Below are 15,993 nucleotides of genomic sequence, written 5' to 3' on the forward strand. Positions count from 1 at the left end.
CGGTCGGGCGTGGTGTTGGCCACCCACCCCCTCCTGTGCTGTGCCGGCCTTCATAGGTGCTCGCTAACAGCACTTGCCCCAACAGCCTGTTAAAGTTATACGGGGGATCTTTGTCTTTGTGTGTATACTGTATATATATGTGTGGGAGTCTCGTGGTTAACTGCGCTACGAACCCGGAGCCTCATGTTCGATTCCAAAATAGGTGGCATCTCCTAGGTTTATTCAGCCTTAAATGAGCACATGGTGCGGTGTGTAAACATTACCACTGGGGAGACAAAGGCGGCCGGCCGTGGCGTTGGCAACCCACCCCTTTGCGTGATGTCCCGACAGCCTTGCTAAACGCTACACGGATATATATATTGTAGATGTGTGTGTGTGTGTACATGCATATACAGTATACGCATGTGTATACTGTCTATATATTAGACACGTGTCATAGTGTTGTCGCGATATCATTTATCAAGACTAAATTTTTTAACGATGACGATTTTTTTTCTTTGCGATATCAATTCAATCCACAATTGTATTCTCTATGTTTTGTTGTTGGTGCTTTGCCGTACAACGGTTTAATGTACCACGTCCTTCGACCGCAGTTCGCTCGGCGTTAAGAGGCCAGGGGCTCTGTCGCGCTCAGAGCGCGCGCGCACGCCCCGAGACGAAACCCAAAACGCCGCTAACCAATCAAATCTCGGCAACTCCGCACCCGCGGACAGCACCCACGTGGAGAGGGGGAGGTAGGGAGGGAGAGTCACGGACGCCATCGAACGGGGGAAAAATTAACCCGTAAAAACAAAGTTTTTCACTATAAATCCTTTATATGCGTGGCATCGGTTTTATTTTATGATTCATTTCTGTTTTTCTTGAGTAAGAGTTTCATTTTTATCACATTGGTATTTTAAATTAAATATGAATTTTTTCTTTCCTAAAAAGTGGAAAATTTTGGAGAAAAAATTTTCACGAAAATAAATTGTCACGCACAACGAGTCTGTGTGCAAAAATGTCAGCTCGATTGGATCACGGGAAGTGGGTTAAAAAACGACCGAAAGATTTGCACGGTCGTAAGCGAGCAAACAGGTGAACTTAATATAACGGATTTAAAAAGAGAAAGGAACGGGAGAGGGACGAGAGAGGATGACGAAGAAGAAGAAGAAGATGATAAATAACGGGGAATGAGAGGAAAGAGGATGTGGAAGTAGACGAGGAAGAGGTCGGAGACAGAGGCTCCGCCAGGTGGCATCGACGCTCCTGCTGCTGCACGTGGTTCGTGACGTCACAACGGCGATCATGGCGGTGAATCCCCCGGGCGGGCAGCCATCACCACCCCCCACCCCCACGTGGGTTCAAGTACGCCACGTGACCCACGATGGATCGCGCGGCACGGACGCCAAGGGGCAGGCCGCCGTGTCGCCAGCGACAACGCGGCGCCGTTGTCAAAGTTGTAAACGGGACCCGCTTATGGACAAGGCCGAGCCGGTAGGGTGGTTCGCCCCCTTTCGCTTGAATTCACGGTTCGAATCCACTCGGCCGCCCTGATTAATACTGCCGGTGTGATAAGCGGAATAATAATAATGTTACTCCGCTGTCTGCTTGACGGTGGACGTGACAGGTCCCGTGAAGTCACGGTGTTGAGATGTTAACTACCTCGCCTGGTATACAGGAGGTCGTGTGTTCGAACCCAACCCTGACGCCTGCTGCTGTATATTTGGAGTTTGCGATGTCTCTCTCTCTCTCTCCGTAGTCGCGTGGATTTTGTATACGGGTCCTCGTGTTTTTCCCTCCACGTTTAGAATCGACATCACGCGTTTCGAATATTTGGCTGCTACGAATCCCCACGTGATGATAAGTCACTTCGCTGAGCTGTAATTTGTGATGGCGAGGCCGCTTCTGAAAAATATCTATATGGCTCAGTGGGGCCTCCTTACCTGTTAAAATAAAAAAAATTAACCCGTAAAAACAAAGTTTATCACTATAAATCCTTTATATGCGTGGTGGCTAGAGTCCTCTCGTCCTCTGGCTTGAGATGGCTGCCACCTATGGGTCAGATTATTGCCTGTACCATTAAGCAATTGGTAATTAAATATTTAAAAAAATTCCATAAAAAGTGTAAAATTTTGGAACAAATTTTTCACGAACATTAATTGTCACGCACAACGAGTCTGTGTGCAAAATGTCAGCTCGATCGGATCACGGGAAGTGGGTTAAAAAACGACCGAAAGATTTGCACGGTCCTAAGCAAGCAAGCAAGCACGCAAGCACGCGAACTTAATATAAAGGATTTAAAAATAGTTTAGTTTTTAGTTTAGTTTAAAGTCGTTGGCAGCAGTCGACTGGGGTTCGACACATCGCGTCAAAAGGGCCTCCCAATAGATGGGGAGGTGGCTATAAAAGAGAGGCACTCGAGGGATATCACTTGGTCTACTCTTCCACGCCTGCCAGACGCCTCGGAAGACGTGGGCCTTACCCACAAGTTTACCCCACCACACGTGACCGGCCGTTCGATCGGCTGTTGCGAACCCACTCAAACCGCTGGGTGGACAGAGGTGGGGGAGGCACGTGGGGGGGGGGTAGCTTCAAGTTCCACTGCTCCCCACTCTTGCACGCACGCGCACGCACACACACACTAGCACCGTATATCTAATTGACATCTATATCTAATTAACACGCGGTCACATTATAAACGTCTCGTCGAAAGGCCGCAGCCGTGTAATGCAAATGAGCGCTAATGTCGGTAATTACCCACAGGTAACACGCCGGACACGTGACGTGTAATTTGGAAATTTGAATTCCGCGAAGATAAAGGTGCAGGGCTGCCATTGCTTGCTCATGCTACACACAGACAAAGATCCCCCGTATAGCCTCAACAGACTGTTGGGGCAAGTGCTGTTAGCGAGTAGCACCTATGAAGGCCGGCACACGAGGGGGCGGTTGGCTAACACCACGCCCGGCCGCCTTTGTCTCCCCAGTGGCGATGTTTACACACCGCACCAGGTACTCACTTTAAAGGGGGAGGCCCAGGATCGGTTCCGTGAATCGTCACCGATATTGAACTCCACATGGTGGTGGGAAGGTGGGTTAAACCGGTGTGGGGGAGGTGATAATAAAGGGAGAGTTGAGGGGGGGGGGGTAAGTGGTGTTTGAGTCGGAGGAGCAGTTTGAGGTGGAGCTGTAGTGCGATGGTGTGTCACCACCACCCCCACCAGCACGACGCACGAGCCACCAGCAGTCATCGCTCGCTTCCTTGTCTGACCATTCCCGCCCGGTTACCAACTTCAGCGGTGCCCCCCCCCCTCCTCCCCCCGTCGCCCCCACCACCTTGGGAGGGGATACCCCGGGGGCAACCGCCCACTCACCCCACCCCACCCACAGAGTCTCTGGAGAACACACAAAGACAAAGATCCCCCCTGTAGCCTGTAACAGGCTGTTGGGGCAAGTGCTGTTAGCGAGCACCTATGAAGGCCGGAACGGTACACGAGGGGGTGGGTGGCCAGCACCACGCTCGACCGCCTTTGTCTCCCCAGTGGCGATGTTTACACACCGCACCAGGTACTCATTTGAGGCTGAGTCGACCTAGGGGAGGATGCCCAGGACCTTGTACAGATAATCGTCACCAGTGTTGGCCGTGAGTGGGAATCGAACCCGGGTCGCCAGGTTCGTAGCGCAGCGCGCGCATAGACACATACACACACACCCACCACGTGCACGCACAGACACACACACAGATATACACACACACACCACGTGCACACACACACTCCACGTGCACACACACACTCCACGTGCACACACAGACACACACACACACCACGTGCACACACCGACACACACACCACGTGCACGCACAGACACACACCACGTGCACACACAGACACACAGACACACACAGACGTACACACACAGACACACACACATACCACGTGCACACACAGACACACACAGACACACACACACACACACACCACGTGCACAGACACACACACAGACACACACACAGACACACACCACGTGCACACACAGACACACAGACACACACAGACGTACACACACAGACACACACACATACCACGTGCACACACACAGACACACACCACGTGCACAGACACACACACCGACACACACACACACAGCACGTGCACGCACCTGACGTAGTCCCGCTTGCAGTAGGTCTTGCCGTCGCGCACGAAGCATGTGCACGTCTCGTCCAGGTACTGCGCGCACTCGGCGCACTTGAGGCACGAGGCGTGCCACTCGAGGTCGGGGGACACGCGCAGGATGAAGGGGTCTCGGATCTGGGCGCCGCAGCCAACGCACACGGACGCCAGCCGCTTCTCTTGAGGCAGCGACAGGTGAGAGTTGGAGGCGAGAGGGCGGGGGGGAGACGGGGGGGGGGGGGGGGGGGGAGATACAGAGGAGAGAGACGAAGAGATGGACGGAGGAAGTGAAATTGGGGAGGGCGGTGAGGTGGGGGCGGGGGGTAGAGAGGGGGCCCGAGGGGCGAGACGGAGAGAGAGACGCAGAGAGATAGGAGAGAGATGGTGAGATGATGGAAGGAGAGGGGCGGGGGGAGTAGAAATAGATACGGAGACGCGATGAGAGAGATGGAAGGCGGTACACGTATCGATGATACACGGAGCGAGAAAGAGACGTGAGGATGGGAGAGAGAGAGAGAGAGACAGCCAGCGAGGGACGAGGAAGAGGAGGAGGCAGATAAGGAAGAGGGAAAGTCGGCAGATCGACGCGTGGGGAAGAGTTGGGAGCCGACGGGGAGGAGGCGAAGCGCGGGGAGGAGAGAGAGACATCACGGAACAGTGGAGGGAAGAAAGAGACGGACAGAGACACAGACAGACAGTGGACACAGGGCAGACAGAAAGACGACGTGTGTTGAGTCACGCACGTGTGTGTCAGGGATACACATGCAAAGGACGCAACCAAACGCACGTGGAAACACGCGCGTGGATGCAGATCGGGGAGACAGAGAGAAACAAAAACAATCGGACGGACAAACGCACGGATAACGTCAGAACGAAATTATAGCGGGCATGGATAGCGGTGGTGGAGGTAGAGGTGGGAGGAGGGGGTGGAGGTGGGGGGAGGAGGAGAGTCCGGCGTGAGGAGGAAGGTGTATGAGACGATGGGCAGAAATGAAGATTGCAGGATGGAGGGAGGAGGGGAGTCATGAGTGGGGACACGAGAGGCGATTCTCGCAGATAGCGAGAGGGGATGAGAGAGAGGGGGGGGTAGAGGGGGGGGGTGATAGAGGGGAGGGAGACGCGGGGAGAGAGAGAGAGACACACAACACAGCCATTCATTAACATGAGCGCCACTTATAAGCACAACAGCCACCTTGAAAACATCCCTGCTGCTGCTGTTGTTTGCGAGCACCTATTAGGGGTTTGTCACGGCGCGCACAAAACCGCTCGCGCGCGATGGCACTGCCAACAGCACGGACTGGGGAGACAAAGGCGGCCGGGCGTGAGCTGGTACGAGAGCGCACGGACCGCATTGTGCGTGAGCAACACCGGCGGTGCGGTGCAGATCCACCGAAGCAGGTGTCCGTGTCAGCTTGAGTTCGACACGAGGGAGAGGGTTCAGGGGGGCGTTAGATTCAAGGTGATCGCGCAGTGCCACTGGATGCGCGCCGTGGCCAGGTGAGCCGCAAAGGTGAGACTAATGCGCCGTGCCCAGGTGAGCCGCAAATGTGAGACTCACGCGCCGTGACCAGGTGAGCCGCAGGTGACACGCACGCGCGGCCCGCGTTCATCCCGTGGGGCTCCGTTTTTTTGGCTTTTGCGATTCTGTGCCGCGCGTTCGCGTTGGGGGGCTGGGCGCATAGTGAGCAGTCGTCCTCTACCCCCCCCCTCTCTACCCCCCTCTCTTACCCCCCCCTAACGCAACAGCACAGTGGTGAAGTATGGACATTCAAGCCCCCGTGGCCACAAACAAGGCGTGGGGAAGCCTCCATCCAAGCCGAGGATTGACACAGGAGCTGGACATTAGCATTAATAATTAACAACGCTCGACGCGTTAGTCAATAACACTGTAGCCTTAAAAGGAACAAAACATATATATATATCTAATAGGGGGACGTTTCGGCCAAAGAAATCAGTGTGTGTGTGTACTGTACACACACACGCGTAAGGTAAGGAGCGGTGGTGCAGTGGTTAGCGCTGCACGCTCTGTGCAGCTGGCAATCCGAGATCGGTCCAGGGCCCTTCGATGGCTGAATGAGGAGCAGGTTTGCAAAGTGCACAAACCGGCACTGGGGAGACAAAGGCGGTCCGGCGTGGTGCTGGTCACCCAACCCACTCTTACACCGTACCGGCCTTCATATAAAAAGGTGCTCGCGAACAGCACTTGCCCCAACAGTATGTTAAAGGCTATTCGGGGATCTTTGTCTTCATGTCTATGTATTTGAATTGCCCTGAGCGGATTCTGCCAGATTCATATCGGCTTTCGCGTCACACTCCACGGGAGGCAAATTACTCGGTCCGCTGCTGATGGGGATCGTACTGTGCGTAATCAGTCTTTAGCGCGAGATTCAGAACAGCGATTTAGAACTATCTCTCTCTCTTCCGGCTGATCCTGCCGAACGTAACCAAATCAACATCCATCCCAGCCCTAAATCTTTGAGCCCTTGTATGATCATCATCATCATCATTTACGTCACTCACCGTCGCTGCTCCGGCCCTTCTAGAACTTCAATACGTACCACGTGACTCAAGCCATAACGCAGCGTTTATTTATACTAGCGTTAAACATCGCACTAACACACACGACTAAGACAAAGATCCCCCGTGTAGCCTTAACAGGCTGTTGGGGCAAGTGCTGTTAGCGAGTAGCACCTATGAAGGCCGGCACGGCACAAGAGGGGGTGGGTGGCCAGCACCACGCGCGACCGCCTTTGTCTCCCTCGTGGCGATTTGTACACACAGCACTAGGTACTGATTTGAGGCCGAGTCGACCTAGGGGGAGGCCCAGGACCGATTAAGATAATCGTCACTGGTGTTGGCCGTGAGCGGGAATCGAACTCGGGTTGCCGGGTTCGTAGCGCAGCGCGCTGACCGCTACACTCCCAAGACACACGCGCTAATGCACTTGAAGACAAACACACACACATATCCCCCCGATAGACGTCAACTACTTTTGTGGAAAGTGCTGTTAGCGAGTAGCACCTATGACGGTGGGTACGGCACACGAGGGGGTGGGTGACCAGCAGCAGCAGCAGCCTTCGTCTCCCGAGTAGCGATGTTTACTACACACCGCACCGGGTCCTCGATTTGAGGCCGAGTCGACCTAGGGGGAGGCCCAGGACCGATTAAGATAATCGTCACTGGTGTTGGCCGTGAGCGGGAATCGAACTCGGGTTGCCGGGTTCGTAGCGCAGCGCGCTGACCGCTACACTCCCAAGACACACGCGCTAATGCACTTGAAGACAAACACACACACATATCCCCCCGATAGACGTCAACTACTTTTGTGGAAAGTGCTGTTAGCGAGTAGCACCTATGACGGTGGGTACGGCACACGAGGGGGTGGGTGACCAGCAGCAGCAGCAGCCTTCGTCTCCCGAGTAGCGATGTTTACTACACACCGCACCGGGTCCTCGATTTGAGGCTGAGTCGACCTAGGGCGAGGCCCAGGACCGATTCAAATAATCGTCACTCGTGTTGGGCGCGAGTGGGTTCGTAGCGCAGCGCGCGAGGACCGGTGCACGACCGCTCCGCCTTTTACGCACGCGCGCACTCACGCATCATTGCACGGTACTGTACACGAAACAAAGACAAAGATCCCCCAGTAACGCCGTTTACTGCTGGGGCAAGTGCCGCAAGCGAGCAACTATTAGAGACGCGACGCCAAGCGTAGTTTTTTTTAAACACTGGGGAACTCCCCCCCTCCCCAGCTACACACACACACTGAAAACGCGTTTCGTTATTTGTCGCTAAACCATCGCGATCGACAATGTCGTTGGTGCCGGTGCGGGAGCATTGTGGGTGACAGGGAAGACGACGACGACACCTCGGTCTGTGTGAGTCATCGCCAGTCCATCGGCCTATCGACTCACCGCGCCAACATTATAGCAGCACCAGAGGCGGAGTGCAGTGGAGGGGGTTGGCAGGGGTTCGCTTTGTCCCTCGCATTAGGAATCTAGGGTGCATTAATCAATTTTTTATAATCATCGTAAACTTCTGAAACTCCGCCCGTGCCCATCAATTCAAACACTGGTTTCGATCGGCTGGGTCTCATCAGTAGAGTAGTAGTAGTAGTCCAAGTATAGTTGTTGTTGTTATACAATCAACATCAGGGCCGATGCTTGTTAAACCCGGTCGCCCACTCTGTTGGCAAGAGCACTCCATATAAACTCCGGGGCCCTGTTCAACACCAAATATAAAAACAACAAAAAAACCCGACGTTGTTTAACCGAAACTCATTGAGCGTCTCCGCGCATAAAGTGCAAAGTAACAAAATATAAAACTCCGACGAAATCCGCCAACAATAATCACTGCGCGTGTGGCCTTCAAATGAAAGCGGAACGCAACGGGCGACGCGTCGTTCGGGACCCTTCCTCGGCGTATCGAGAGTGGCGTCATGTAAACATATACACACACACACACACGGCACTGCAATTGAAATGTTTATGAAATCTGAAAGAATGCTCAAGAGTGATTATCCCCGCACAAGTGAGCTCATCTCCCGTTCGCAGTCATAAGCCAGTGGTGGAAATTCCACATTCATATGGCGGGCAAGGGTTGGGGGTGGTTTATCTAAAAGATAACCATGTTGACTTCCCCACAAAATGGAACCAATTTTATCGACCCCCCCCCCCCCCGGGACTCAGTGAGCTGCTACGCTGGCAATTAATGTATCCATTCCAATGCACGGCCTATTCGTGAATTCCGCCAGAATTGTTCTATGGAGAACATTATTCCCGAAAAGGTTTTGACCGATAGAATCGCCCCGAGCGCGCGTGGACAATCAGCGACATCATTTCTACTCGAGCGCGCGTTCACGTTCACGTGACAAAAGACAAAGGTCCCCCGTATAGCCTTAACAGACTGTTGGGGCAAGTGCTGTTAACGAGCACCTACGAAGGCCGCAACGGCACACGAGGGGGTGGGTGGCCAGCACCACACCGGGACGCCTTTGTCTCCCCAGTCGCGATGTTTACACACCGCAGCAGGTACTCATTTGAGGCTGAGTCGACCTAGGGGAAGTCCCAGAACCGGTTCAGATAATCGTCACCGGCGTTGCTCGTGAGCGGGTATCGAACTCGGGTCTTCGGGTTCGTAGCGCAGCGCGCTAACCGCTTCACCACCGCTCCCCACACGAACACACACAATCGACTACACATTCATCGTATTGGTGCAGGCAGTGTGTGTGTACATGTGTGTACGTGGGGTAGTGAGACCCAACTTAGAGTCCCGGTCACGGCTATTATCAGTGGCGAGCGCTATCCGACCCGGGATATGAACCAATCTTGGGCAAATCCTACCTCGGTCGACTCAGCCTTACGCCTGTATACAGGAAGTGCCTGGTGCGGTGTGTGTATGTATACACACACCGCACCGTGTGTGTATGCATACACACACACCGTGTGTGATGGGGAGACAAAGGGGGCCGGGGACGTGGTGCTTGCCACGCCACCCCGTGGTTGACCTTACTGGGTGCTCGCCAACGGCAATGGGTCAGTCCGCTCGGGGCTAAGTGGGGCATGTTGTGTGCTGTTGGCGGTGTAAGGGTGCTTGTGCGCGTGTGTGTACCCACGAGTGGATGTACTCTGCCTCTGTGTGCGTGTCTGCGTGTGTGTGTTTGCGTGTGTCTGCGTGTGTGCGTGCGTGTGTGTGTGCGTGTGTGTCTGCGTGTGTGTGTGTGGGGAGCGGTAGTGTAGCGGTTAGCGCGCTGCACTACGGACCTGGCCACCCGGGTTAGATTCCCGCTCACGGCAAAACACCAGTGACAATTATCTGAACCGGTTCCGGGCTTCCCCTAGGTCGACTCAGCCTCAAATGAGTACCTGGTGCGGTGTGTAAACATCGCCACTGGGGAGACAAAGGCGGTCGGGCGTGGTGCTGGCCACCCACCCCCTCGTGTACCGTTCCGGCCTTCATAGGTGCTCGCTAACAGCACTTGCCCCTACAGTCTGTTAAGGCTATACGGGGGATCTTTGTCTGCGTGTGTGTGTGTCTGCGTGTGTGTCTGCGTGTCTGCGTGTGTGTGTGTCTGCGTGTGTGTGTGTCTGCGTGTGTGTGTGTCTGCGTGTGTGTGTCTGCGTGTGTGTGTGTCTGCGTGTGTGTGTGTCTGCGTGTGTGTATGTGTCTGCGTGTGTGTGTGGGGGGAGCGGTGGTGTAGCGGTTAGCGCGGCTGCGCTATGAACCCGGTCGAGCCGAGTTCGATCCCTGCTCACGGCCAACACCGGTGACGATTATAGGAACCGGTCCCGTGCCTCCCCTAGGTCGACTCAACCTCAAATGAGTGCCTGGTGCGGTGTGTAAAACATCGCCACTGGGGAGACAAAGGCGGTCGGGCGGGGTGCTGGCCACCCACCCCCTCGTGTGCCGTGCCGGCCTTCATAGGTGCTCGCTAACAGCACTTGCCCCTACAGTCTCTTAAGGCTATACGGGAAACCTTGCCCTTGCGTGTGTGCGCGTTTGTATTTTTAGTACGTAAAACGTACAGTGTGTGCACGCAACGTATCCTAGCCCTGTTAGCGAGCACCTATTAAGGGCGGCACAACGCACGAATGGGGTGTGTGTGTGTGTGGGCAGAGCCACGCCCGGCCGCTTTTGTCTTCCCCAGCGTAGATGTTATACACACTTGAGGCCGGATCGATCCAGGGATCATGCTCAGGGGGCACGGTTCAGATCATCGCTTGCGGCGCGGGGAAATTGAACCCGTGGTTGATTAAGCGGGTTCGTAGCGCAGTGCGCTAACCACTGCGCCACCGCTCCGCCCCCACCATTCACACACACACACGCGCGCGGTGTACAGACGATACTGGATAAACATTCCGTGAGCAAACTATTGTCGAGTAGCAGAGCAATTGTTATGAAAACCCTTACGTCGCTCGGAGCGAAGGTATGCAAATCACATCGGCAGTGACGGCTATGCATTAGAGCCTTGAGCACGACTTAAATACGTGACGGGTTTAGTGCTTTACCATCCTGTGTACATCTGTACGGTCGTGTGGATGTTTATACATTACACTGTAATTATAACGCACTCGCAGGCACCAACCCATCAACACAAAGCTACCGAAAGAGAACTTGTACACGCGTCTATAGATATACCCACACACACACAGGACGGTCAAACACACCGTCGCGTCTCTGGAAGGCCCTCGCCCAGCAGTAGATTGACAACAAAGACAATGACACCCCCCCCCCCCCGTATAGCCTCAACAGACTTTGGGGGGCAAGTGCTGTGAGCGAGCACCTACGAAGGCCGGCACGGCGCACGACCCGGTGGGTGGCCAACCCAAGACCCGGCCGCCTTTGTCTCCCCAGTGACGATGTTTACACAGCGCACCGGGGTATTCATTTTACACGCGCCGTCAGCTGCGCGGACTTCTGGGAATGCGTGGGGGGAGAGGCCCGGTCACACAATCAGAGATTGGGCCACTGATGTTGGCCGTGAGCGCGAATCGAACTCGGGTCGCCGTGTTCGTAGCGCAGCGCGCTAACGACTACACTACCGCTCCCCACCCCCCCCCCTTACACTAAGCACACAACCTCTCAAAGTCACACAAAGACAAAGATCCCCCGTATAGCCTGAACAGACTGTTGGGGCAAGTGCTGTTAGCCAGCACCTATGAAGGCCGGCACGGCACACGAGGGGGGTAGGTGGCCAGCACCATGCCCCGGCCGCCTTTGTCTCCTCAGCTGCGATGTGTACACATCGCACCAGGTACTCAATTGACGCCGAGTCGAGGCCCGGGACCGGTTCAGATAATCGTCACTGGTCTTGGCCGTGAGCTGGAACCGAACTCGACCCGCTGGATTCAGTAGTACAGCGCGCTAACCACGACACTGCCGGCTCCCCACGAACACTCATACACATGTGTAGTAATCCACACACTATACCGTATACAGTGTAGTGTACATGGTGATCAAAATAGTTTTTTTCGATTGCCGGTCACCGCATGAATAAAACCGGTTTCTAGCGGGTTACCGGTTTTTCACGTCTCGCTATGAACACAACGCGTGGCGCCATTGACGGCAGAGACCCAGGGAGGAGCTGTCACGGTGGCGGAGTTAACGGTCAGGACACTGCACTTGCAGCTCGATTCCATCTCTTCCCGGTGCGGCAGATGATACGATGCTGAATGTATTTAAACGATGTTTTTTATTTGACCAGGTAAGGCCCGCTGAGCTACCGTCTGTAGCTCTTTTTTTAGAAATGATAGCTCATGCGGAAATGTATAGCAGACACATACTCTTGAAAGCGTGATGTTGATTCTAAATGTGGAGGGAAAAACCAGAGGACCCGGACAGATATCCACGCGACCATGGGGAGAGAGAGAGACGCAGACTCCAAATATACAGCCGGCGTCATGGTCGGGATCGAACCCACGACCTCCTGTATACCAGGCGAGTTAGTTAACATCTCATAGCCACCGTGATGATGATGAGAGAGACGTCAACTCCAAATATACAGCAGGAGTTCGGGTCGGGATCGAACCCACGACCTCCTGCGTACCAGGCGAGTTAGTTAACATCTCCTAGCCACCGTGATGATGATGATGATGAGAGAGAGACACGCAAACTCCAAATATACAGCAGGCGTCAGGGTCGGGATCGAACCCACGACCTCCTGCGTACCAGGCGAGGTAGTTAACATCTCCTAGCCACCGTGATGATGATGAGAGAGAGAGAGAGACACGCAAACTCCAAATATACAGCAGGAGTTCGGGGTCGGGATCGAACCCACGACCTCCTGTGTACCAGGCGAGTTAGTTAACATCTCCTAGCCACCGCGATGCCCACAATAAATCCACCCTCCACCGCCTCTGTTCCACCCCGCAGTATAAATAAAGGGTATGCACGGCATTCGATCTATTAAGGTGGGGTCAAGTGTGGGTATCTCCCCCCCCCCGCTGCCACACACATACCACACACCATCTCATTGAGCAAGCGACAGACCCTCGGCTGCGTCTCGAGACTTTTCATCGAGAATCGAGGGCGGATGCTGCGATTCGTTCCGAACGGTTTCGCGGTTTGCCGACTTCCCAAAAACGGGACATCGACTTTGAACACGATGACCTACAACAATTTGAGGTCACCGTTTCGCAACCCCCCGTTGAAAGAGGAGCACGTGCCACCTTATTGTCCGGATTAGAGGACGCGATTTTAGCCTTCCCCTTGTATTTCAAGCCAAATCGGGGGTGTGCGAGTCTTGTAGTCCGGTAGCTGCGTGCGTGCGAGACCAAGGTTCCCGTAATTTTCTAGAGGTGCGTATTACTTTCCGGCACGGCTCATAACCAGATTAACAGAAATACGGGTAGAACGCTTGAGGCCAGTTTGACACTTAGCAGGCGGCTTTCGCAAACAATATTGTCCATAAGAGGTTTTTAGGGGGGGTTCAGATCGCGTAAATATACAAATGTGTGTCGTTAAAACCCGCCGCCTCCGCCACCCGACACAGCCAACTAGTGAGGTTTGACACGTAAACAAAACGTGGCCAATTCGTCACGAGTTCAGCACACGGGCGCGTTGGAGAGTAAACCCACCACGACATTTGCAATTGTCGTCGTTGGTTTACTCTCCAACACGCCGGTGTGACGAACATTACCAATTGGCCGTGTCGGGTGGTGGGTGGCGGGTTTCACGACACATTTAGATATTTACGCGATCTGAACCCAAAAACCTTGTATATGGATAATGGCTAAAGCACTTCATAAACCCATTTCTGGATAGAGGTCCATCCACGCCGTGTTAATAGTATCGGGGTTGAGCATACTTCACCACGCTGGTCAGTGCAGCTTGGTGAAGTTTGGTTTTGTTGTGGGGGGTTAGGTGGCCGATATCACTTGCCACCGATTTCAACCGTGACCTGGGGAATCCAACTCAGGCTTGCCGGGTTCAGAGCACAATGCACGAAAACAGCTCCAACCACCGCGTCTCCCACGTTCTCCAGCGCCGTGCAGCGCATGTGCTCACAGCAGAGGAGTAACGATTACAATCTTTCTATGATTCATTGTTGGTAACAAAAAAATAAGCATTTGTAAATTGAGACCACAATGAGCACACGCATGCAGATACCGTACACACGTGACACTCAACGCATTTGCCGGTGGCAACACTGCGCGCGGTCTTAAACGGAAACTTCGATTAGCAGGCGGCGACGTTTCGGGCAATTGCCCTCGTTCTGTTTGGCATTGCGATCGCAAGGGATTTCACTTCGCTCTCTTGCGGCTTTGGCGTCGCACTCCGCCGACTTGCGGACTTACTCGAGTGTGGGGGGTGGGAGGGTTAGCGTGAGACTCTGAACCAATGTCGGCCCTGACCCTCCCCCTAAGTCAGTGTGGTTCTTACTCTTTGTTTTTTTCGGTAAAGTCACGTTGGTAAAAAAAATTCTAACAAAATAATTGAAAACAACCGAATTAAATCACGACGTTTGTTAGTTCTTTTCATTTATTTTATTCGAATTTTTTTACCGACGTGACTTTACCGAAAAAACCAAAGAGTATGAAAGCTTCAAATCTAGAATTAAAGTGTGGTTCTTGTTATTCTTCTTCTTAACCTGGGGTGCACCCCTCCCCCCGCCCCGGGTACGAGATGCCCTTTCTGGTGCCGAGGCACAGCCAGATTTTTTTTTTCGAAGGCAGATCATCGAAAACACAAATTAAGCACGTACGTGCCAACTTACTTTGTTTCGCCAAACCCTCGGTATTCATTAACATGGTACATTGTTGATCGATCGAGAACCGAACGGGGTACAAGGCTGCAGTGTCGGTTAAGGACCACTCAGTGCGCTAAGTGAACCCGAACTCACCTGCAAATCGACGAGCACCTCTCGAGAACGTCACTCCGCATTCACGTCGCTCACGACGATTCGCCCCACCGAGCCCTTCTAGAATATCATCGGCATCTACACCAACGTGATTGCACGCAGTACGTTGTTAAGTATTTTATAAATATACACGCAATGTGCCGCTAACTTAAGACATCTCTTGACCAATCCTATTTAAAGCCAGCACCACCGCGGCTTATGTAAAACGTAAGGCACGCCTTATGTAATGAAAACAATTAAATAATTAGCAGCAGCCAGCAGCCTCCTCCCCAATATCGGCCACCCACCTCCCCAATATCGGCCACCCCACCTCCCCAATATCGGCCACCCACCTCCCCAATATCGGCCACCCCATCTCCCCAATATCGGCCACCCACCTCCCCAATATCGGCCACCCCATCTCCCCAATATCGGCCACCCACCTCCCCAATATCGGCCACCCACCTCCCCAATATCGGCCACCCACCTCCCCAATATCGGCCACCCACCTCCCCAATATCGGCCGCCCACCTCCCCAATATCGGCCACCCACCTCCTCAATATCGGCCGCCCACCTCCCCAATATCGGCCACCCACCTCCCCAATATCGGCCACCCCATCTCCCCAATATCGGCCGCCCACCTCCCCAATATCGGCCACCCACCTCCCCAATATCGGCCACCCCATCTCCCCAATATCGGCCACCCACCTCCCCAATATCGGCCACCCCCCTCCCCAATATCGGCCACCCACCTCCCCAATATCGGCCACCCCACCTCCCCAATATCGGCCACCCACCTCCTCAATATCGGCCACCCACCTCCCCAATATCGGCCACCCTACCTCCACATCCTTCACGCGATGGACGCCAGAGGTCCATCTCACTGCTCCACGTTGACCAGGCTCCGTGAGCCGGCTCCGAGAGCGGGCTCCGTCTCCAAGCAGGGCGGTCGTCTCCCCCCTCTCTGTGGGGTTCCCCACCCGTGGCTCCCCCGTCAGTTCCCGTCTCCA

General features: G+C 54.1%; 1 protein-coding gene across 5 annotated transcripts in view; it reads right to left on the reverse strand.

Moving 5' to 3' along the window:
* LOC133355164 (insulin gene enhancer protein ISL-1-like) overlaps window positions 1-15,993 on the reverse strand; it is a 48,617-nt gene that overhangs the window by 18,554 nt on the left and 14,070 nt on the right. For 3 of the 5 annotated variants that reach the window (XM_061572495.1, XM_061572497.1, XM_061572494.1), the window contains one exon: window positions 4,138-4,325. In XM_061572495.1, the coding sequence (XP_061428479.1) occupies window positions 4,138-4,325 (188 nt within the window). Of the gene's footprint in view, window positions 1-4,137; window positions 4,328-14,985; window positions 15,082-15,825; window positions 15,897-15,993 lie in introns of those variants that run through there. The other 2 variants (XM_061572499.1, XM_061572498.1) reach the window with 2 other exon arrangements.

Source organism: Lethenteron reissneri, chromosome 50 (genome assembly GCF_015708825.2).
Source record: "Lethenteron reissneri isolate LAM-NWPU_2019-01 chromosome 50, ASM1570882v1, whole genome shotgun sequence".
In the NCBI taxonomy this organism is placed as follows: Eukaryota; Metazoa; Chordata; class Hyperoartia; order Petromyzontiformes; family Petromyzontidae; genus Lethenteron; species Lethenteron reissneri.